This window comes from Dasypus novemcinctus, chromosome 4 (assembly GCF_030445035.2).
Source record: "Dasypus novemcinctus isolate mDasNov1 chromosome 4, mDasNov1.1.hap2, whole genome shotgun sequence".
NCBI classification, from domain to species: Eukaryota; Metazoa; Chordata; class Mammalia; order Cingulata; family Dasypodidae; genus Dasypus; species Dasypus novemcinctus.
Genome location: NC_080676.1, coordinates 29,083,862 through 29,106,714, shown reverse-complemented (window position 1 = coordinate 29,106,714; position 22,853 = coordinate 29,083,862). Strand labels below are relative to the sequence as shown.

The window sequence follows — 22,853 nt, the reverse complement described above, 5'->3', positions numbered from 1 at the left end:
TCTGACCTGGCAGTTACGGTTTTCTGTTGTAAATCAGGTGAAATCGGGTTGTGAAGCACCCTAGAGAGAGAACATTCTAAGCAACAGGGGACACTGTGGACAGGCCCACGGGAGGGGAAAATACTGAACAAGTGGGTGTAGGAAGAGCGGCACGCAAGAAAGGCAAGGGACCAGTGCGCTCTCCAGCACCAGCTCCACTTCCTGCACTCTCCCTGACGGGCCAGGCCTCCTGTGAGAGAAGAGAGCCTAAAGGACAGATCTACTGAATCATGAGAGGGCAAACCATACTCAGAAAAAAGGACATAAATAAAGTTATCCTAAAGAAAGAAGGCACCTTCGATCTGTTCCAGAAGTTTTTGGCATACAAAGTTATGCCATGTATTTTAAACAATGGAAGTTAAATAAGTTAGTTCAGTATTTGTTGTCTGAAATATCTACATGCCCATAGAAAACAAGATACATAAAATCCCTCAACATTGATAAACAATATGCTAAGTCTAGGAGTCATTTATAAAAAGAGTTTAAGGTTGGTTAGAAGAAGTTTCACATCTATTTTTTCTTCAATACCATAACATAAATGTTACTTAAGGTCCTACTCTGGAGAAAAAGCTACATCTTGATCTTTCACTGACTGTAATTAGGCAAACTTGCTTTATTCCACCTTTGATCTTCTTAATAGAGATGATCTTCCAAATAATTAAAAGTCCAAATCAGGGAAGCAGATGTGACTCAAGCAATTGGGCTCCTGTCTATCATATAGGAGGTCCAATACCCAGGGCCTCCTGATGAAGGCAAGGTGGCCCGTGTGGCAAGCTGGCCAACACAGAGTGCTGCCCCACAGGAGTGCTGCCCCGTGCAGGAGTGCTAGGCCACGTGGAGAGCTCGCACAGCAAGATGACACAGAGGAAAGATAATAAGAGACACAGCAGAGCACAGAACTGAGATGACGCAAGAGAATAATGGCCTCTCTCCCACTCCAAAAGGTCCCAGGATCCATTTCCAGAGCTGCCTAATGAGAACACAAGCAGACACAGAAAAACGCACAGCGAATGGACAAGGAGAGCAGACAACGGAGGGAGGGGGGAGAAATAAATAATCCTTAAAAAAAAAATCGAAATCAGTGTTGTAATATTTTTCAAAAATCAGAGTTAGGAGACATTTTCTTTTCACAGGATTTTTATTTACCCATGTAGATATGCAATTATCATCATCATTTGAAGGACACTCTTTAGTTATTAGATTATAAGAAAACACTATAGTTTGTACACATTATATTCCTAAGTAATTTGGATCCTCAGTAACAGAAAGGTAAAGCAGCTCTAAAAGGTCACTGTTCAGTAACCTCTCATAACTCGAGAGCAGAATACAAGCTGCTTTTTGTAAATATGAAGAATTCCCCCATAAAAATAGCTTTCACATATTCCTTATCATTATTCCCTATTACAAAAGTGAATAATAAATCTCAATGTCATAGTTTATTCTGTACAAAATAACCCATCTACACCGAGAAAACCCATTTTTGTGTTTTTAGGGTTTTCTTGCTTAAAGATAAAGGCCATATCCCTAACATATACTCAGTGAAAATTATCTCAAAACAAGGTGCAATAACTACCATTATTTACTGTCCTTACCGAAGTCTACCTGGATATTCCAAAGCAATTTTCTAGACTTTTCACTACTGAGTAGCATATTCTAAAATAGAATTATTCAGCAACTCCCAATACAAAGGACACAGGGCTAAAACAATCCTCACAAATATACTTTGAAAAAGGCATATTCAAAATATAAATATAGTAACCATTTCAGTCCATTATTTTCCCTGATTAAATTCTAAAAAATGGAGGTTTTCAAACAATGGTGTGGGAAGCCACCTTCTTATGACAGTCTTTGAAACTTCTCATCTGCAAAACATAATGTAATAAATTATCAGAAAAGGGAGAGAAAAAACATGAAGCCCCATCTGGTTCATGAAATGAAAACCATAAACATTATAAGACATGTAGCGCCACCTATTAAAAATTACACATTTTGGGGGATAATTTCCTAACTTTTCTTCCTGATTATGAAAGGAACACAGGATCACTATAAAAAGTTTAGAAAATATAGAAAAGCAAAAAAAAGCCCACCTGTTCCCCAAATATCCAAACGTAATGTCAATATGTGGGCTTTTTTCCCTCTCAGTATTTTACCTATTTTACACAAATAGTTGGGTTTGAGAAAAGCATACATGCATGTACATACTCTTCTTGAATAAAAGAAACTATATTTGCATTTTCATCTTTCATTCACTAACATATGGCATGTTAATGTCAATGACATTAAAAATCCTTCTAAAACATGATTTTAACGTATTATTACATGAATGTGTCATGATATATTTAGCCATTTCCCTATATTTTTTCCAGTCTGATATACTAAACAAGACTGTCATAAAAATATTAATTAAAACTCCTAACACTTCTAATTATTTTCTTAAGATTTATTTCTAGAAGTGTAAAATCGTTGTCAAAGTTTCCTGATACTTGTTCCAAAGTATTTTCTTCAATTTATACCATCTGGGATTTGAGAGTCCCTATATAAAGCCACAGCTATCAACATATTATCTCTTTTTTTTTTCTTTCTTACTAGTATTTGCCAAATTCTAAGTGAAAAAATGGTTATCTCACAGCTGCTTTAAATTTAATTTCTTTTATTACTAAAGAAATAATGTGTGATGCAATGAAAATTCTCCAGTGGGGTTTACTCCATGAAAGAATGGTTGATATAATAGAAGCAAAAGAATGAACATAATTCAAAAATAATAGAAATTAGAAGCAATTAGAGAGTTCTCCACAGGACTAAGCAAGGATCAAAACACATATATTACCTAAGTTTTCTCAAAATGCTAACAAACTACATAAGTTTTTCTTAACAAAGACTAAAGAAGCATTAATTTATTTAAATGAAGAACCCAACTCAGCGATTTCCCCTCAAATCAGAAGAGAAGGATGTTTCCTATTACTACTTTTTTAACATTTAATAGAAATGGTGGCAATTGCTAGCCAAAGTTAAAGAAATATTGAACATGACTAAGGAAAAATTACAGTATCACTTCTTAAAAACATAATTTCACACTTATTAGAAATTAGCCAAAAATTATTGGAGGAAACAAAACAGTTAAGCAAAATTGCAGGAAAAAAAGAATTACATCTGCAGAAATGAATAGCATTTATGCATTCAAGAAATTAAGCTAGGGGATGGGGGCGGTGGGGTTGATTGGGACCTCATATATTTTTTTTAATGTAATTTTTAAAAACAAATAAATAATTTAAAAAAAAAAGAAATTAAGCTAGAATGAATACTGAAAAATATATGACAATATGTTAAGTATAAAATGATTAAATATATTGATTCAAGTTAGCATTTATGGTATTTATCCAAAGACAAATTATAAAACTCTAACGGCATGAATAAAAACTAAACAGTAAGAAATCCCAATCTTGGCTGGAAAAACTAAAATTGATGGCATAGGTTCGATGTAATATTAACTTTAAAAATCTTAAAGACCTCTACAAAGTGAATTTTGAGAAGTTAGACGGTCAAGAAATTCCCTCCAAAAAATACTGTGTTCTACTAGACTTTAAGCTATTAAAGAAGTCATGAAACGTGTAGTTATATATTCACAAATAAATTAAAACAATCATAAAAACATTCAGTGTCCAAAATATAACAACAGGAAATAAGTTCACTATTATGTTTTAGCACATACGTAGGAAAAATAAATTTAACTGAAACCGTACACCATATACTTTAACGTGTCTCAAATGAGTCAGAGAACACAGAATAGCATGTTAGTGCCAAGAGAAGATGAAAACTTATCTTAACTACTAAAGAAAAGGAAAACAGCAGAAAAACTACAGGGATGAGCCCAGCACAGGAACTTAGGAAAAAGGCTTTTCCTCCAATAAATTACAAGTACTGAAGTTCGTCTACCTCTCTCCCCACACTGCCCCCCCCACCATCTCTCTCTGAAGTAAACTTTTTCTTTAATCCTTGATATCCACCTTTTTAAACTTTCTAAAGCAAGAGTTTTGTTATAATAGTCCCAGTCACATTCATTACCTCATGAAACTTAAGAAAAAGACTTGAGTCCAATACTTTGAAATAAAATACTATAAAAAATAAAATATAAAAATACATAAAAAATAAAATATTTAAGATTTTCAGAGTAAGCATAACTATTCTCATTTAATACTTACTCAGTATGAGAAAAAAGTTTTATTTCTTCCCTTTGCCTGGCAGAATAGTTTAGGTTACCACCTAAAATACAAATAAGCATAGAATCTTTTCAACATATCATCAGTAAATAAAATTCAGATACACATATTCACACACATTTGCATAACTACACCTTATTTTTAGTGAAAAAAAAAGCTATGGGAAATGAAGAAAAATAGTTTACCAACCGGAAATTTGCCAAAGGGAAAAAACGTTTTTTAAGAAAAGAGTCTTTATGAAATGCAAGCAAGCCAATTAGAAAAATAAGGGTAACATCAAAACCTTATCAAGAAGGAAGAAAAAGCACTAATGCAGGTAACATATATTGGCTAAGGAAAAAACCCTGTAATTTCTATTCTAAACCAAACACTTTCAACCTAAAACACAAATTGCAGCTATAAATGTGCATAACTTCTTATTTTTAAAAAATATAGGACACAGGAGGGGCCTTAGTTACACTAAGTTATTTTTTTAAATGCCATGTTTCCTTATGCTGATTTAAAAATAACATCTAAAACTTTTCATTACAAAACTTAAAACCAAAATGGCCAGAAGGAACATGAAAAATTAAATGAATGTGAAGGTCCAGAATATGTAATTCCATGTACTGTAATTAAATGTGTTCTATCACTAGGAGTAGAATGTCATCATTCCGTGGAACGAAAGCGCTAAGCTAAAGTGCGCTGAGGTGTGCAGACAGCCCAGGCACTCACGATGATTCCCTGGGGCTCAAGAAGAAAACAGCATGATTTCCACTTACCTTGGGCACGATTCACCAAATAGAGCAACACCACAGCTAAAAGTGACACTAAAAGAGAAAAACCATAGGGCCCTTTTAAAATGCATATTTCTTACCAGAAATTCCTATGCAATCATAAATTACAAAGCAAAACTTAAGGTAAAATCAAACCTTTATTAATTAGTATTTAAAAATAAAAACACCACTCAGATTGCTACTTTCCAAAAAGCACTGAAAGTCCAGTTACTGACGGGCCAGAAACAGAGAAGCTGAGTGCCGGGAGGAGAGGGAGCAGGCCTACCACGTGGCAGCCTGCCACTCTCTCCTCTCCCTTCAGACATGCTGGTCCTTCCTGGCACGCTCCCAAAACCGCTGCCAGCCCCCGTCCTGTTTTACAGAAGCCTAAGAGAAGTCATCCTTTGGGGGTTCAGACTCTGAAAACACCACATCTACCACGACAAACACGGTCATTAGACTCAGAGCACCTCCGAGCCATAAAAGCCTCTGAAGCCAGCTGCGGGGACTTTTCCTTTACAAGTGAGACACACTGTTAATCTACTTTAAATTAACATGGCAAAAAATTTTTGATTGCATGGTATTTGGTTTGTGGGCCAAATATATATCGAACTGAAGATACAAATTAAACCACATATTGCAATACAGAAAACAGACACACACACACACGAACACATTCATGACCCAATGTTTTGCATTCTTATATGATCTGCTTTTTAAAAGCAAAAAACATAGTTTTCAAATTTGACGTGCTTGTTTCTAAAATTATAATTTCAAGTATGGACAGTCTTTATTCCCTGTAACTGAAAGCCAAGTTTGATAAAATCATCTTTTCAATTAGTAGTTTTACACAGGTTACTGAAGTATAAAGGACATCATTATACAGCACGTGAGAGTTTTTTTCAGATAAACAATTTATGTATATGACAAAGATTATCTCCGGAAAATTGTTCATTCATCTCTATACTGTTTAACCGTTTCCTAATACTTCCTATTTTTAACCAATGGGACACTACAGGTAAAAATTAAATTAACAGGACTAAAAATAAAAGCGATTTCAAATGCCTAATGAGCAACCTTCCCATCACTCCTAAATCACACTAAGTCTATATATTCACAATAGGGACATATTCAGGACCCCTCAAATGGTTCCACTGCAAATGTAAAAATGAGCACATTTAGGTACATATTAAAAGAAACTAAATGTTGCCACATGGCATACTTACAGGAAACACAGGCAATGAAAAAAACTTCTAAAAATAAATATCCCCGAGAATCCAACAGCATGCCAGCAATGATGGAAATAATCGCCAACCCAAGATTCTGAATGGACTGCATGCTAAAATTTAATATAAGAACACATTTCACTTTCACAAGTCTTCACAGAGACTAACACACATATTACAAGAGTCTTCGTATGAATTATCCATAAGTATCACTCCAATCTTAATGTTGAGAAAACTCGGATTTTAGACAAATAGACTAAAGGAACCCAAACTCTCCCTCACACGTAGTTCTCAAAGGCAAGGACCTCATCTTACATTTGTGTTTCCAGAGTAAGCCCCATTCTTGATAACAAAGAAGCAGCCAGGAAATGTATGCCACTTTCAAGAATAAGAAAACCTATGCTTTCAGTAAAAGGACCTTCCCAAATTATGCATGAGTTCCTAACACTTACCTATTACTCATGGAAGGTTTCTGTGCATGTGTGTGAATATATATATATACACACACTAATATATATACACGCACATACCTACATAGATACATACGCAAATCCCTGACAATATACCCATTTTGGTTAGCTCAACCACAGACACAAACTGCTAAGAACTGCTATGCTGGCCACCTACCTGAACCCTCAGAAAAGGTAGACAGTGCAAATATGAGAACAAAATTGAAATGATTCTGGAACCTCTTAAAAAGCTTAGATAACGCAACTTGACCTCAAATGGCACATGCACTCCCAGTACTCTGTAACCTAGAGGACACCATCAGAGCGGCATAAGGACCTTCATATGTGCCAACTGACTAGGAGAAGACAGTCAGAGGCAGGACGGCCTGCCACTTGACAGAGAAAAGACCAGGCTTTGCGGTTTCCTTTTCTCCTAGTTTTTAGGGTGCGAGTAATATAAGAGCTGTGTTTAAATCACATAGTGTTAAACTGCACTTCCCAAAAAGATAAAGCTTTGCAACTACAGAATACAAAACTTCCACTGCAAGGGAAATGGGAAGTGGGATGACAGGGCAGTCATTTTCTCAACAGTTATATGTGTTGTCTGGCAGAACTGAAATCCTTCAGAATAATTTTCCTAATGGAATCTTCATTTCGGGGACCATGTTTTTTAAAATGGGTTCATTAAAGAGAATTTACCTTTTTAAATTGACAACTTGGAATCCCAATCATCTCACTTCTTGGGAAGTAGATCCATATTTTAGATGGAACAGAATAAACCTGCCTCCTTGGGGACTGACCGCACTACGGGGAGTCAGCTTTGACTGCTGCTCCTTCCTCACAAGGCCGGATTACGCCCTTTAGCCCTTATCATCCTTACTGTCTCGTCCGGGTTCAACCCTTTCACCACTACCTGCAGAATTAGAACAGCTCTTTACTGGACTCCCTGCCACCAGTTCATTCTACAGGTATCACGCTAAAAAGCAAAAAACCTTGAGTCATCCCTGACTGAAAACATCTGTTCACTGACCCTACCTTCTCCCTCCAGCTCTACTTTTCAGGATTTCCACTGGCTACTACTAGACCAGCCCACTCACACCCAAGGTTTCTGCACATGCCGTTCCCCCCGTCTCCCTTGTCTGCCCCCTTTGCCCACCGCCCCTCCCACCCCTCAACTCTGGGGGAGATGCTCTCTCTCCTTGTTCTCTCAAACCTCTCCACAGCCCTGCATATTCTAATTATGTATCCTTGACTGTTTCCACTCTGCACTTTGTGCTCCAAGGCCACCCCTCACCTGCCTCATTCGGCACAGTATGCGCTCAACGCCCTCCTGCCGAATCAGGTAGGACCTCGTGAATACAACCGCAGTGCTGTTTTCCCCTCCGGCCTTTTGGGGCCAGAGATTTCTGCGTTGCTGAGAAGCCCTCAGATAACAGGCAGCAGGACTGTCGTGGCAGCAACTACCTCTTATGGTTTTGGCCTACGAGTGCACTCAACTCTCAAATTGGAGGCTGAGAGCTCTTTTGTTGCCACAACAGTATCTTAACTAGATTAAATGATTTTTTTTTCTTTTGCCCCCATTTTTCCTAGGTTCAGTCAGAGCTATCCCAAACGTGAAGATGACTAGATTCTGGAGACCTGAAATTTAAACTGATAATTAAATTGACATAGCAGAGGCATTATACAATCCATGGTGCCAGTACTTACAAGCCATATGCAGTTCCCAGCTGATGTTCAGGGACCACAAAGGCCACCATTGGCCACAGTGCGCAGGCAAGCAATGAATAGGAGAGTCCCAGGAGGCACTACAGAGAGCAAAATGGAAAGGGAGAAAAGAAACCCTTTATAGGAAATATAATATAAGGAAAAACCTTATATTAACCGAAAGGTGCTTTTCTTTTGCTGCAGATTACCAAGTGTGACAGAAGAGCTGATACTGAATATTTACACAATTTTTATTGCAATCAGGCTAAAACTACGTTCAAAATATACAAAAGTGTCTCCTTCTAGTGGCAAGATCCACATACACTGCCTGAACCTTTTTCACGTGTCATTAGGTGACACTGGCTGGGGTCCAGACTATAGTCAAGGAGAAAGTAAGACATAAAGCTAATTTTGCTGACCATTTTATTACCAATGATTTAGGCAAGCTAGTTTTCCAGTATCTATTAGTAATTACAAATTAGGCAACCGAAGAAACATCATGCCAATAACCCTTGGTTGATGCCCCTGGGTCATTAACACCTAACTAGAGAGCAGGACAGAGAAGCAACCACCACTGTGTAAGTATCATCTAATGCTGTCTTTTTCTCCAATTAAAAAAGTCTAATGATTTAAATTAAAACAAGATATCATCCACACCTCTCAGAGTGCCAAAGATTAAAATATTGCCAATGTCCAATATTAGCAAGGATGCTAAGAAACGGATATGTCCGCATACTATCGGTGAAGCTATAAATGGGTAGAAGATAACTGGATGGGCAGTTTCTCAGTATCTATAAAGACTGTTAAATGTGCACAGCCTTTGCTGTGGCACTTCTACTTCTAGGAATTTTTCCTACAGAAATTCTCTCCAACGACACCAATATAAATGTTCAAAGACAGTTTTTATTAATAGGTAAGTAATGTGGCACATCAGCCTGGTAGTCTTGAGAACAACAGTTTGAAGAACAATAGAAACTAGATGAACTCTTTATCAATTTTTGATTTACTACAAGTCAAAGACAAAAGAATTTAAAATCATGAATATTATCAGGCCAATAAATTTTTCCCCCCTTAAAACGGAAGGGACTCTTTTACTGAAGCACAAGGAAAAAAAGTGGAACTACTAAGCATTTTGGCCTTTAAAAGACTATTTTATTTCAGCCTTAAGGTTACCCTAAATAAACCAAATGAAATAAAAGATCTCTTAGGCATTAATAATTTAAATATACACTTCAAAAATAATCATTCTATAGAAACTGAAACCAACTCGATGTTTTCCTCCCTGTCACAAGCACAGCCAGTTTGCTGGGCGCCGAGCCTCAGGACAAGGACTTTCCGGAGTCCTCACCGAAGCCCCGCCAGGGGTTAATGTGTCCGTTACCATAGCAATCCAAGGGTTCCACAGCGTAAAGGCCAACATCATGTGAGAAGCCAGAGTGGTCGCCACTGCACACAGAACCCAGATGATGTTTCTTCCTGTTTTATCCACCAGGATCCCAAATATTGGGGACATGGGAGCTGATATGACATATACAACACTGTCCAGAGAAGATATAAGGTATTTAATGAAATGCAACACACCTGCAACATCTGCAAGTCCCTCCAAAACAGCAGCCTAAGCAAACCCGGGCTCACTTGATGAAACATTCTTCCAAAAGACCCTCCTCGCCAGTTATCACCAAAGAGAAATATAAAATATCAAGAGCAATCCGAGATTTCTTTGGTTTTCTATTAGTACAAAGGTAGCCACTCAGGATTCAAGTTCCAATACAGCCTTAGGTTTCAAGCACACTATAAATATTAGGTCACATGCATCCTTTTGTCTCTTATATAGCACTTAATTACAATTAAAGACTCCACTATGCATGCAATAAACATTTACACAAGTAATGAAATACCTGTTAATCGCACTTGCTGCCTGGGAGGAAAATCCAAATTTCTCTGTAAAGAAAACTCTAAAATTGAAAAGTTGGAGAGAAAGAAAAAGAAGCACTTTAGAGAAAATTACTGTTTTCAAAAAAATAAAGGCAAAATAAATCTGAATAAAAATAACTCTAATAAACTTTTCCTGTTTGATACTGTTTTCCTACCTTTTCTGACATTCGATTCTAAGCAATCTGCCAAAGCTTATGTATTTAAATTCTTCACTAATTAAATGAAATTTTCGGATGCCCCTTTTTTCTTTTACTTCTGTAGCAAACAATACACAGATTTTCAGAAAGCTAAGTATATGATTTCATAGAATTAAAACTGTTGCTTTTCCTTCAAAGCAGGACTAAGTTCTTTCTAAATAATAAATAGGGTTCTTATCTCAAATTAGTTAAAATTAAAACCTGAATTTAAAGATTGTAAGTGCCAAGATACACTCCCACAAACACAGTCACACCCACACACTGCTCTGTTTAAGTAGCTGGCAGTGAAAGGGAAGAGAGAATGAAAAGATAATACAAAAAAGAATCCACTAGGACCCCTGATCTTGAGTATGGCAAGGTTCCAGTCCTTGCAACTAGAGATGCTCCAGGCACAAGGAACCAATACAGTGTGTGAGGCTCTGTCTCCATTCCACATGCACATCTCTAACAAAGGAATAAAGAGGAAATAAAAAAGAAATGCCAGGCTAAAGTCAACTCTTAAGACAAATCAATACAGTGGCTCAAAAACTGTTATTAGGCATTTCTTCAAAATAATAATCAAAATATTAAATATTAAACCCTAAGCTAAGAAAATAATCTGTATCCCAAGATGACATAAACAATTTCTGTGTAAATATAAACTATATCCAAAGAAGCAAGAGATACAATTAAAAAAATACATTTATGTGCTTGTGCTCTCATTACAACTGAGAAAACAAAAATGGGATGTTAGAGAATACTCACTTTCCCAGCCCAATAAAAGGGAACACCACTACATAATAGCAGACACAGATGATAAATATGAGCCACAGGGATAAGGAGAAGTCCTTCACATCAGTCAGCTTAATAACTTCACCTGATAGAAGAAAGGGAAAGTGTTATCAGCATAATTTTGCAATTCTACAGTGAAGACGTTTTTTATCATATAATTAATCTTTGCAATTCATTTGAAAAACTACTTATCTCAGTAAATGACAGAAACATTAGTAGCTGCAGGAAACTTAAAAAGACATTAGGAAAAGCAGAACCTAAGATTTGCATCTACCCTCTTGCCCCCTTCCAGTAACAATAATAATTTTGCAAATAGAAGAAGTACAATTAAGAAGTACACTGTCCCCCTCTCCCCACCAAAGTCTTACTTTGTGCCACTGTTGCTTTAGGTCTAGACTTACCTGTTTTTCCTTGTTCTTTATGAAGAATTCTTTCTGCTCTCTGATCCAAGTAAGCAAGGGCCAAGGCAGAGATTAGTGAAAGAATACATGTTATACCCCCTATAAGAAAGGAAAATGAAAAGATTTTAAAAAGAGAACCAGGCATAAGGTTTCTTAAGGGCAGCACGTTATATGAACAGCAGAAGACGTAGCTATCGAAAAAGATGGCAGCTAAACACAGGCCTACAGAAAGCCTATGAAAGCCTAATTCTGCAATCATCTCATCTTCTACCTGCTTCCTTCCTAAAGGAACCTTTGTTCCCATCCTCTGGGCGCACAACGGGCTCTACGCTCCCAGATCACAGCTCCCTCAGGGTCTCTTTTGGAATATTCAGAATTACTTACTAAAGCTGATTTCCTACCAGTAATCACAATAAAGAGTGACTAGATTCACCCTTCTCAAGAAGAATTTTTAAAAGAATAAAATTTTAATTGGTTGAAATAATATGGTCCAACTGAAAACATCACTGAGGTAAGTGGATGTGGCTCAAGCGACTGGACTCCTGTCTACCATATAGGAGGTCCAGGGGTTCGATTTTCAGGGTCTCCTGGTGAAGGCAAGCTGGCCTGCACAGCAAGCTGGCCAATGCAGAGTGCTGACCCGCACGGCCTGCACCAAGCACTGATGCAGCAAGATGATGCAACAAAAAGAGATACAAAGGACAGACAATAAGACGCAGAAGACCAGGGAGCTGAGGTGGGGCAAGAGACTGAGGACCTCTTTCCCACTCCAGAAGGTCCCAGGATTGGTTCCCAGTGCCACCTAAAGAGAAGACAAACAGACACAGAAAGCAGACAGCGAATACAAAAAACAATGGGGGCCGGGGGGTGAGAGAAATAAGTAAATAAATAAATCTTTAAAAAAAACAAAAGAAAAGAAAAATCACAGAAATGAGAGTCAGGAGACATGGGTTCTAGTTCTGGAACTCACAAGCTGACCAGAACTTAACCTTTGTGGACTTCGATATACCCATCTGTAAAATGAGAGCCTTTGACTTGAGAGCGCAGATATTTTTTGGCTCTAAAATTCTCAGAATCTCCATTGCTAGGGAATTTAAGAGAATATGGAGAACTATTTGAGAGTAAGGAAAGGTTTCAGATAAGATAAAGGATTTGTGCATAAGAGAGAAGATGGGAGGAGCCTTTGGGTACAAGCTTGCCTGTTTAGGATTACTTCTCTACTGTCTTCTTCTTACAAGGAATAAGAGATAGGCAAATCATGGGCATAGAATTTTGCCCCATATTCCCTTAGGACTCTACACACACACTGTGGGGCTGTTTGACAAATTCACTGCTCAGAGAAAAAGCCTGGACAGTGAATCCAGAAAGCCCTATACATCTCAGTGGTCCACGCAACTAGCACAGTAGACCATTAACTACTAAGAGAACTTACAGATGGAACGGACTTGTACAGGCCTCGGTCAAACAATACTGTAGAAGAGAAACTTGGCTGAGATCACAGAACTAGTTAAAGCCAGGCCTAGAACTCAGCTCACATCTCCCAAATTAGTGAATTTTCAACCATGTCATATCACCTCTGCCTTCCATAAAATCTAAGTTCTATACACTCAATATTGACTGAATTTCATCAGAAGGAAACAATTCTCCCTTCTACTAGAGACTAGTAACACCTTACATGCAGAAATTATACATGATTATTTTCTAAGAGTTTTCACTATTTCATTTGCTCCTCACAACGCCAAAGTAGACAAAGCAGAGTAAAATCTTCTATTTTAAGAAGGTGAAAATTCGGAAGCAGACTTGGCCCAGTGGTTAGAGCATCTGTCTACCACATGTGAGGTCCGTGGTTCAAACCCTGGGCCTCCTTGACCCGTGTGGAGCTGGCCCACACGCAGTGCTGATGTGTGCAAGGGGTATCCCCACATAGGGGAACCCCACGTGCAAGGAGTGCGCCCCGTAAGGAGAGCAGCCCAGCGCAAAACAAAGTTCGGCCTGCCCAAGAATGGCGCTGCACACACGGAGAGCTGACACAGCAAAATGACACAACAAAAAGAAACACAGATTCCCATACCACTGACAACAACAGAAGCGGACAAAAAGAACACACAACAAATGGACATAGAGAACAGACAACTGGGGAGGGGGGAGAGGGGAGAGAAATAAATAAATAAATCTTTTTAAAAAAGGTGAAAATTAAAATATAAACAAGGTGAATGATCCATTATTTCTAGATAAGTGAAAGAACTAGTGAACTGTAAAGGCAAAACTATAACCAAAGTGGTCTAACAATGACTCTGGTCCTTCCCACTCTGCCCCAATACTTCCCATGACATGCTTTCAGAAGAGACGAGATATGGGACATCAGAGTCACTAACCGATCATAAGTGTGACACCAAGGGTTGTGTGACCCGCAGAACCCAGCGAAGCTTCAATCTTAGAATACAGCCATCCCATGAGGTTCATATTTACTGTACTTCCCTAAAAGGGAAGAAACAAGTCAAGAGAGTTTTCAATTATTTTTACCTCTGCCTTGTTCAAAAACAGAATTTGAGGTGGCTTAGAGAAATAGGTCTAATAGGACTCATATTAAACAGGAGATAAATTTTTAAAATATTTAAACTATAAGAAAGATATTATCTTCGTTAAGGTAAAGGAGAGATAAGATTACACACATATGCCAATTTATAGAAAATGCTAGACTTCAAAATAGCAGAGTAGGTTTAGGAATTCCCAGGGCCAAAGTGAAAAATGAACACAAGTTACAAAATTCAGAGAGCATCCAAAGCAACAATATACCAGTAGCTCAGAAAAAAAACAGCTTTTCCTGGTACTGAGTTCTGAAAAAAATTCTTCTGAATGTCCATAAAAAGGACAGTATTAAGTTGGAGTAGATGATTTCCTCATTCATTTATTGATTGATTCAGCAACAACTGAGCCCTAATACATGATGGTTCTTGGACCAGAGGGACTGGGAGTGGACATGGTGGGAAGTGGTCTGATTTGGGGTATGTTTTGATGGTAGAGGTGACAGGATTTACTAACAGAAAAATACGTGGAGTGTGGGAGAAAAAAGGAAGAATACAGGACAACACCAAACCTTTTGCCTGAGCAACTAGATGAACAGAGCTGCCAGTAATTGAGGAGGAGAAACTGCAGGAGCTGGATTGGAAGTGGGAGTCAAATACTAAAAGCTGAGTGTGGGGCATGTTAGGCCAATAAGCCTACTATACATCCAAGTGGAAATATCAAATATTGCTGCTACAGATAGGGCTGTAAAAGCCTGAACCAATGGTATCCATCTGGGAACAAAGAAAAGGTTTTTAAAATTGTGAAACTAGATGAGATCACCAAGGGAAGTTAGCTTCATAAAGTCGGAGGTACACAATAGTAGATGGACTTCCCCATCAAAGAGAGCCCCTGATTAATCACTGAACATATAGAAGCAGGGCCTGGATGATCATATGCCAAAAGGGGGTAATAAATTAGGGAAAAAAAATATATTAGATCCCTTCCTCTTAATTTTAGGATTCTTTGAACTAATGTAGACTCAGTCAGTCATTTTAGACTGTTTCCACCTGAAATAAGGTTAGGAACGCCTCCATTAAATAAAGTTAGGGCTGTACTGTAGTCTAGAGAAACACATAAAAATCAATAACTGTTTAGTAAAATACCTAACTTACCTACTACTCCACACACACATACACACTCCACCCTATGACTTTAAAAAGATAACAAGATTCAATCTTTTGCTTCATTAGGTTTGTCGTCATACTTACAATTCTAGCCATGCTAAGTTGAAGTCCAAACACCAGGTTTAATTCTTTGCCTTTAAACCAACTCACAGCATATGTATTCTGGGCCACTGCTAAGGACTCCCCACCAATCCTAAAAATGAGAAAATAAAGAAAAGTCACAGCTTTTAAAGAAACATCATAACCAGACAATGCAGTAGATTTAAAATGTGGTCCGAAAATACTGTTTATATTCCTCACAGAGAGAGGTGAGATCTCTTTCTCCTTCTCTTAGACTTAGGTGGCCTTGTGACAGCTTCAAATCAATAGAATATGGCAGAAGGGACACTCTGTGTTTGCAAGGTGGGGTCACAAAAGGCTATATAACACCTGCCTTCTCACTCACACTCAGAGCCCTAGGCCACACTGTAGGAATTCCAACTACCTGCAGTTTGCCATGCTATCAGAGAGCCATGCTTAACTCAGGAGCTCCAGTCAGCTGTCCTAGTCTTCAAGTCGCCCCAGCCCCAAAGACAGACATGAGTCAAGAAACCGGATGATTCCAGGTGCCAGCCTTCAACTGATCTTCCCAACTGAGGTGCCACATATCACAGGGCACAGAAAAGCCATCCATGCTATACCCTGCCCAAACTGACTCACAGACTCCACAAGCATAATGAAAGGTCATTTTATACTGCTAAATTCTGGGGTAGATTGATATGCCACAGCAGGAACCGTAACAGCCAATAAAAGCAGTCTACACATAAAATGCAGATGTGGAAGAGCAGTCCATACTCTGGGAAAACAGACAACTTTACACTTTCCAAGCCAATACACGAAGCTCTCCATTAATCAACCCCCTGATTCATCTTCCATATTCAATATTCTCCCTAACTTTGGGTTTTCACATTCCTTCCATTAGTTCCATATACTTATCATTCCCCCGTCAGTCCTTCATTTAGGATCTTCGCCTCCTCCGTATCCTAACATTGAGCCCTCCACAATATCCTAGTCCAAAAATATTTTATCTCTTTTCTATCAATCCAAGTTCTATCCTTCCATCAAGGGTCACTTCACCTGTGAGGCCATTTCTGACCACATTCCTTCCTGGAAGTCCTTTCATGTTTTTACATCCATTTTGTTTCCTTCTCTTTCCTTTAGAGTACTCTTGGGACACGTTATATACATCCCTGTGACTCTGGTATCTGTGGAAAGCTTGAATAAGGTATGTTCCTCAATTAAAGCTTGAATACATAACTACATTGTCAGCATTTCTCATGGCAGGAAACCCAAGATTAGACTCACTGAGTCCAGCCTTACTGAACACTGTTCAGTACCAAACAGACTGAACATTCACATCCAACTCTCAGCTCCAGGCATTTTGCTCATTCAAGCTTCTTGAGTAGGGTCCAAAAGAGACCCGCACATAACCCATTAAGAAGCAGTGAAATGCCCATGAATTACCAACCTAGAAATTGATGGCCTCTACTTCTCAAAATGAGGTTTAAATCACAGTCAGTATAACACGATAAGCAAAAACCCTAGGAAAAATATCATTTCTGGAAAACTACTTAATATTTGAACTCAACACAGAGTCAACTAAGGCTACTCAATATTTTTGCTTTTTTTAAAGGCAAATTAAGAAACAGTTATGTACATAAGGCTAGGTTTTAAAGACTTGAAGCAATTTCTTCAGAAGATATAGTATTTACTAAAAAATAAAACACTTAATAGGTTGATAAATGAACACTAAAACAATAATACGTTAGGATAAATAAAGTTATATATTACTTACCCAAACACAAACCTTCCAAATTCCATCAGCCAAAAAGCATTAACTATTGCCCCCAGGGCAAACACAACCTAGAATGTAGAATTTTGCTTTCAATGAAAAAGTGAAGTCAAGGTATTGAAAAGAAATAATAAGTAACATCTGCCCTGGTCTTAATATTCCTTCTTAGTAAATCTGTGAAATTAAAGTTAATTTTAATTTTCTTCTCTCTCAAGGATTAAAACAGAACTATACATTATACCACATAGACACTGGGGACCCTGCATTATTAAGTTAGGTCTTCATTAAACACATGTTTGCCAGTGAGATGTGACAAGAATCTAAAAGCCACTTACAAAAGCAATAGCCACTTTGGCCTTCCTTACCTGTCCAATGCAAACAAAGCAGCTAAAAATAATGGTGCCCCATCTGTTTAAGAGAGCAAGAGAATTAAATTAAGTATGTTATTACTAATCCCATCACTAAGTCCTTTAATACTACTCACTTTGGTTTCTTTGCCCTCTGCATTTCCTCCAAAGAAAGAAAACTAACATGTTGGTTTGACGCTAAAATCAGCAACTTTGCTAGCCTGAAAGCTGATCTAGAAAAGTCTAACTTCCAGAGGGCATTCCAGAGGCTTCAATACGGTATCTATTAACTGAAGCCATTATTATCTCTTTTTAAAAAAATCACATAATCTTCAAGAAGGTCCCAGGGTCCAAACTATCAAAAAATGGAAATTCTTTATAGAACTTCTATTAAGAGCTTAAGGTTGATTCTAAGAAATTCTGGGTTAAATAATTTTAAATGGTTATAATTCTTGAGAACTAAAAACTATTTACCAACCAACCAACAAATACCAACCCAACTTAATACAATTACAAATCTGCCTAATCTAAAATTCTACAGTCAATACCTCATTAATGTTGTACTACAATAATAAAATGCCAGCATTAAAAGAGACCCTAAGGTCCTCTGAGTAAACCATATTTCTGAAACTCAAATCCCTTTCCTGGTCTTTGCAAAATGGCCATATCACATTCTACTGAATGTCCTCCAGCAGTGGAAAATTCAATATGGTCTCAAGACAATTCATGTCACCTCTGTCAACCTGAAAGTTACATCAAAGTCTTCATCCTACTATGTCGAAGGATGTCCACCCATCCACCATCTTGCCCCACCCCACCCCCGCCCCACCAAATTTCAGACTAATTCTATTCATGGGACAAAAAAATAAATATAACTCCCCCTTCATACTCTAATACTTCAAAGTGTCAAAGTTAGTCCCCAAGTCTAAATGCTTAGTTTCTTCATCCCTTATCTACCTGACAAGGTCTGAACAATCTTCACCATCTTGGTCTCTTTCTTCTGAAAAGATGCCCAGTCTATAACCCCATTAAAGTCTCTGCTAGCAACACACACAAATATAAGGATGGAAAGTGACACAGCTTACAGTGGTATTCCCTCCTCAGAACCTAATAGAAGTGGCAACAAAAAATTCAACACCCAAAAAAAGGCAGAAAGAAAAAATCTCAGGGGCTGGAGGCAGCACTTACTACTTATGTGCCAAATACTTTACATTTATCTCTCATTTAATCCTCATAACCACCTCGCAAGATAGGAATTATTATCTATACTTTACCAATGAGAAAACTGAAGCTAAGAAAGTTATACAGTTAGGAAGTTGAGCAAGTGGCAGCAATGTGGTTTGTCTGGTTCCAAGCCTGAGCATAATTTAATTCCAGGTAACTGAGTTAGCTTATTCTATCAGCAGCATTTACTAGTCCTAACATTAAATGAACTACTTTAGGAAATCCAATCAAACTTTAAAAATCAATTCCAGAGATAAACTAAAATCAAGTTTTAAAAAACCACAAAACTAATATAGGTCATCACAGTCAATACAGACATTTATTGAGTTCTTTCCAGAAAGAACTTACAGGTCTGTATTTGCCAAATAACTAGTTTTTACCGATGGGTGAGATTTTCTTTAAGCTTACCGTATTCCAAATACTCGATCTATCAAAAAGCCACCAAAGAAACACAAAACTACATTGGGCCAAGAATACCAGGCATACAGCAGCATGAATTTCGTGGTATTCACCTGCATGTCCTATATGGAAAGAAAATAAAATTCTTTTTTTTTCCAAACAATTAAATTTTGCAACTAACAAATCAAAACATGACAATTTAAAATAACAAACAGTTACGTTAATACTTTTGCGAAGGACAGGAGTGTCTTCACCACTTATAAAGTCCCTAGCTGCTTTGAGAATGTCATGAAAGCGATGGCTCCTGCCCTAGAAAAATGTAGTCATTCAGGGTCCACATGTCATTTCAGGGGCCTCACAGATTCTAGGATCAGATCCCCTGCCATGGAGACTGCCTCCACCTGCTTACACATTCTATATTCTTATTCCCCCTGTACCACCAGCCGTGGGGGCTCCTCCTGCATGGAATAAGATCATCTTGGCCCATCCCCACCCACTACCAACTCCTACCCACTTTCCCTTTCATTCTAGAATCTATGCATTTCTCCCTGTCCAAAGGTTTAAAAAAAAAAAAAAAAAAAAAACTATATAAAGAAAAAAGACTTAGTACCCAGGTATGGTATGGTGAATTATGTACCCCAGAAAAAACCATTTTAATTATCTTAATCCATTCCTATGGTGTGAACCCATCTCACAAAGGATCTTCTGAAGATCTTATTTTTAGTTAAGGTGTGGCCCAGTGGATCAGGATTGGTCTTAATTCTGATATGAGAGGCCTTACTGAGAATGCCAAAGGAGGGAAGCCACAAGGAGCAGCAAGCACAAAGTCAAAGGACCCAGAAGAGAAAGGAGAGGACATCGCCATGGACAGAAAAACCAATGACCCAAGCCCAGGATATCACAGTCTTCAGGGAGAAAGCATCACCTTCATGACACCTCAATTTTAAACTTCTCTTAGCCTCAAAGCTGTGAACCAAAAAATTTCCACTGTTGCCAAACCATTGTATTATATTTGTTTTAGTAGCTGGAAAACTAAGACATAAGAAACTGTAAATATCAGATAAAGTTTTCTGGCACAAACCTAGGCTGAAAATACTGACATGGACAATCCTCTGCAATTAGTATCTGCATTAAAAAAAAAAAATCCTCTGCAATTAGTATTTACATTTAAAAAACAAAATAATAACAACAAACATATTTAAGTAAAGAAGTTATCCTACCAAATCTGATGGTCAAGCAATAAGAGAGTGAAATGGAAAAAAATCTGTAAATACTGTTTAGCAATATTATGAAAATAGCATATAATTATATATCTGAGGAGTGAAACAATTTAAAGTCATGTGCTATAACTGAATTCTTTGTGGCCATTCACTCCACCTCAAGAACACGCCTTGCCATTCACTGAGTTGATGCCTACAGCTGTTGAAACAGATTCAGCAATCATCGTTTCAGACAAGGCACCCTGAGAGCTGATGATGTATCTGCAGCTATGTTTGCTCCAAAGTTAACAAAAGACTCAAAGGTAAAAAAAAGAAAAAAAAATGAACTTACCCGTTTAACCTGAGTCTGAAGGGCAGCAGGATTATCATAACAAAAATAGCTACCTAAAAAATAAAAGGGAACAGCAAATATTCATTACTAATATTGTCCATATTAAAATTCCAAGTTGCAATTACTAGTCAAATGGTATTTTTAAATGTTTATACTAGGGGCTTAAGGACTCAAACTGTGTAAAACTTTTTGAAACTCTTCCTGATCCAGCAGTAATATCTAAGTTGTAGCCAATTACTCAGAGAAAGCATGCCAAATGATTTATCAAATTCTTAGTATCCATATACAGCCAATATTAGGAACCTGAATTAAGAAATAAACAATCATTGTTTTTCCATTTTACTTTCATTACGCTTCACATGTCTAGTATTTTATTAACATTTTCCTGAAGCAGCTAAATTTTCCTTATTTAAAGCTTCCAACTCACACACACACAAAATACATTACAAACATCCTCAGCAGTTTCCTAATCATTTTAGCTGGATCACCACTTATCTTGAAAATTTAACTATACAAGAATTTTAACCAAGAGTCCTAATTCTACAAACAGAACACCAAAGATCAAATAACTTAGTGAATACAGTGCCAGAAATGGAAGGTGGAGGGAGAAAAGGAGGGAGAGGGGGTATTACAACAATATCTGGGGCAGAGTAAGAGAAATGTGGGGAGAGGTCCAGCATTCACACACTTGAATTTATAATTATACAATTAACAGATTATTTCATAGACTACAAGATAATACTGCCTCCACCTCTCTCTCCTTGGAAGCACATACCAGAAGGTATGGATTCAAAGAAAGGAAAATGGTCATTAAAAAGTTTGGTATGAATCTAGACTCTGAAATACAGATATCCAGAATTTACCAAACATGTCTGCTTGAATAGGAATAATTTTCTAAAAGTGCTTTGTACGCTTTTTTCTTGTTTTTTTGGTTTCTAAAATCAGCAATCTATTTCTTACTTTAATACCCTGTAAGAGATATCAATGCCTTGCTTTAAAACTAATGGAAGGGCATGATCTTTTAAAAACAAAAATTTTAAAAGGGCACAAAGTTTCATGGAAAACAAATTCCCAAAGTATCCTTCATGCCTATTGATACATTCTAGCAGTGGCATAAAAAACTACGTTCCTAAACCTGGGCGACTAAGCACCTGCTTCCCACATACAAGGTCCGTGGTTCAATTCCCGGCCCAGTACCGCAAAAGAAAAAAGTCATCAGATTTCGTAAGTGAAAACAACTACCACCAAACCTACCTCATGTCTCAATCCAGTGTCACTGCTTCAGTGGCAGGGCAAAAGATTAAGAAAACATTTCTAGTCACTAAAACAATGAGAAAGACACACTCGCATATTTTCCCAAAGAGGGTGAGACACAAAAACGAAATCATTCCTTTTATTAAGACTTGTTAGGGAAGTTTGTTTCGTTTGCTCTGGAAAGGGAAGAAGTACTTCAAGTTTTCTGAATTCCTCCTGAGCACAAACTGCCAGAAGGGGAAACCTGAAGATCTAGAAAGATTCCTTATATCTATGGTCCAAGGAAGGGAGGTGCTAGCCTCTGGGGCTTCTTGGAGAGCAAACCAAAGGGACAAAAACCGCCCAGCTCTGTATCTGGATCCCCTTGTTTCGGACGCGGGATAACCAGGAACATCCACAGACTGGACCGGGCAGCTAATGGAGAGGTGGGCAGGCTTGGGCTGAAGCCAGGAGTTGGCGCCAAGGTCCCATGGCACCGGGGAGCTCCGTGCGGGTCTCCGGGCTCCTAGACTCGCCGAAAGAAAGTCGAGAATTCCTCGATTATTAGCCCTCCCTGCCCGGCCGGCCGGCTCACCGAAGCCAAGAAGGCACATCAGCAACAGCACCAAAAGTCGGTGTGCCAGGCGACTGGGGTCACAGAGGGCCGGCAGCGCCTCGGGGGCAGCGAGGACACCTCTGCGGGCCTCCTCGGGGCTGCCTGCCAGCAACGCCCGCGCTTCCTCTTCCTCCTCTTCCATCAGGAACGCGGGAACGAAACAAGCAAAGACGGTAACAACTGGAGTACCCCGCAGGAAGCGGTGCCCGGGGAGCCCAGGAGAGGCTGCGATCACATGACAGCGGTCGCTCACGTGACGCCCTGGC

General features: G+C 38.3%; 1 protein-coding gene across 2 annotated transcripts; it reads right to left on the bottom strand.

Moving 5' to 3' along the window:
- Positions 1 to 1,158: 1,158 nt before the first annotated feature.
- Positions 1,159 to 22,853, bottom strand: MFSD1 (major facilitator superfamily domain containing 1). Of its 2 annotated transcripts, XM_004454405.5 has the most exons (16): positions 22,567 to 22,853; positions 20,739 to 20,791; positions 19,197 to 19,309; positions 17,583 to 17,625; positions 17,221 to 17,288; positions 15,471 to 15,579; positions 14,070 to 14,172; positions 11,695 to 11,793; positions 11,267 to 11,378; positions 10,289 to 10,345; positions 9,772 to 9,928; positions 8,394 to 8,491; positions 6,238 to 6,350; positions 5,018 to 5,065; positions 4,239 to 4,299; positions 1,159 to 1,901 (listed from the first exon to the last, which is right to left on the bottom strand). In XM_004454405.5, exons 1-16 carry the CDS (start codon positions 22,727 to 22,729, stop codon positions 1,898 to 1,900), a joined length of 1,401 nt encoding a protein of 466 aa, XP_004454462.1. In that variant the 5' UTR covers positions 22,730 to 22,853; the 3' UTR covers positions 1,159 to 1,897. The 2 variants fall into 2 exon arrangements, with proteins under 2 accessions (XP_004454462.1, XP_004454463.1); XM_004454406.4 differs by lacking the exon at positions 1,159 to 1,901 and having other exon boundaries at positions 4,235 to 4,299; positions 22,567 to 22,850.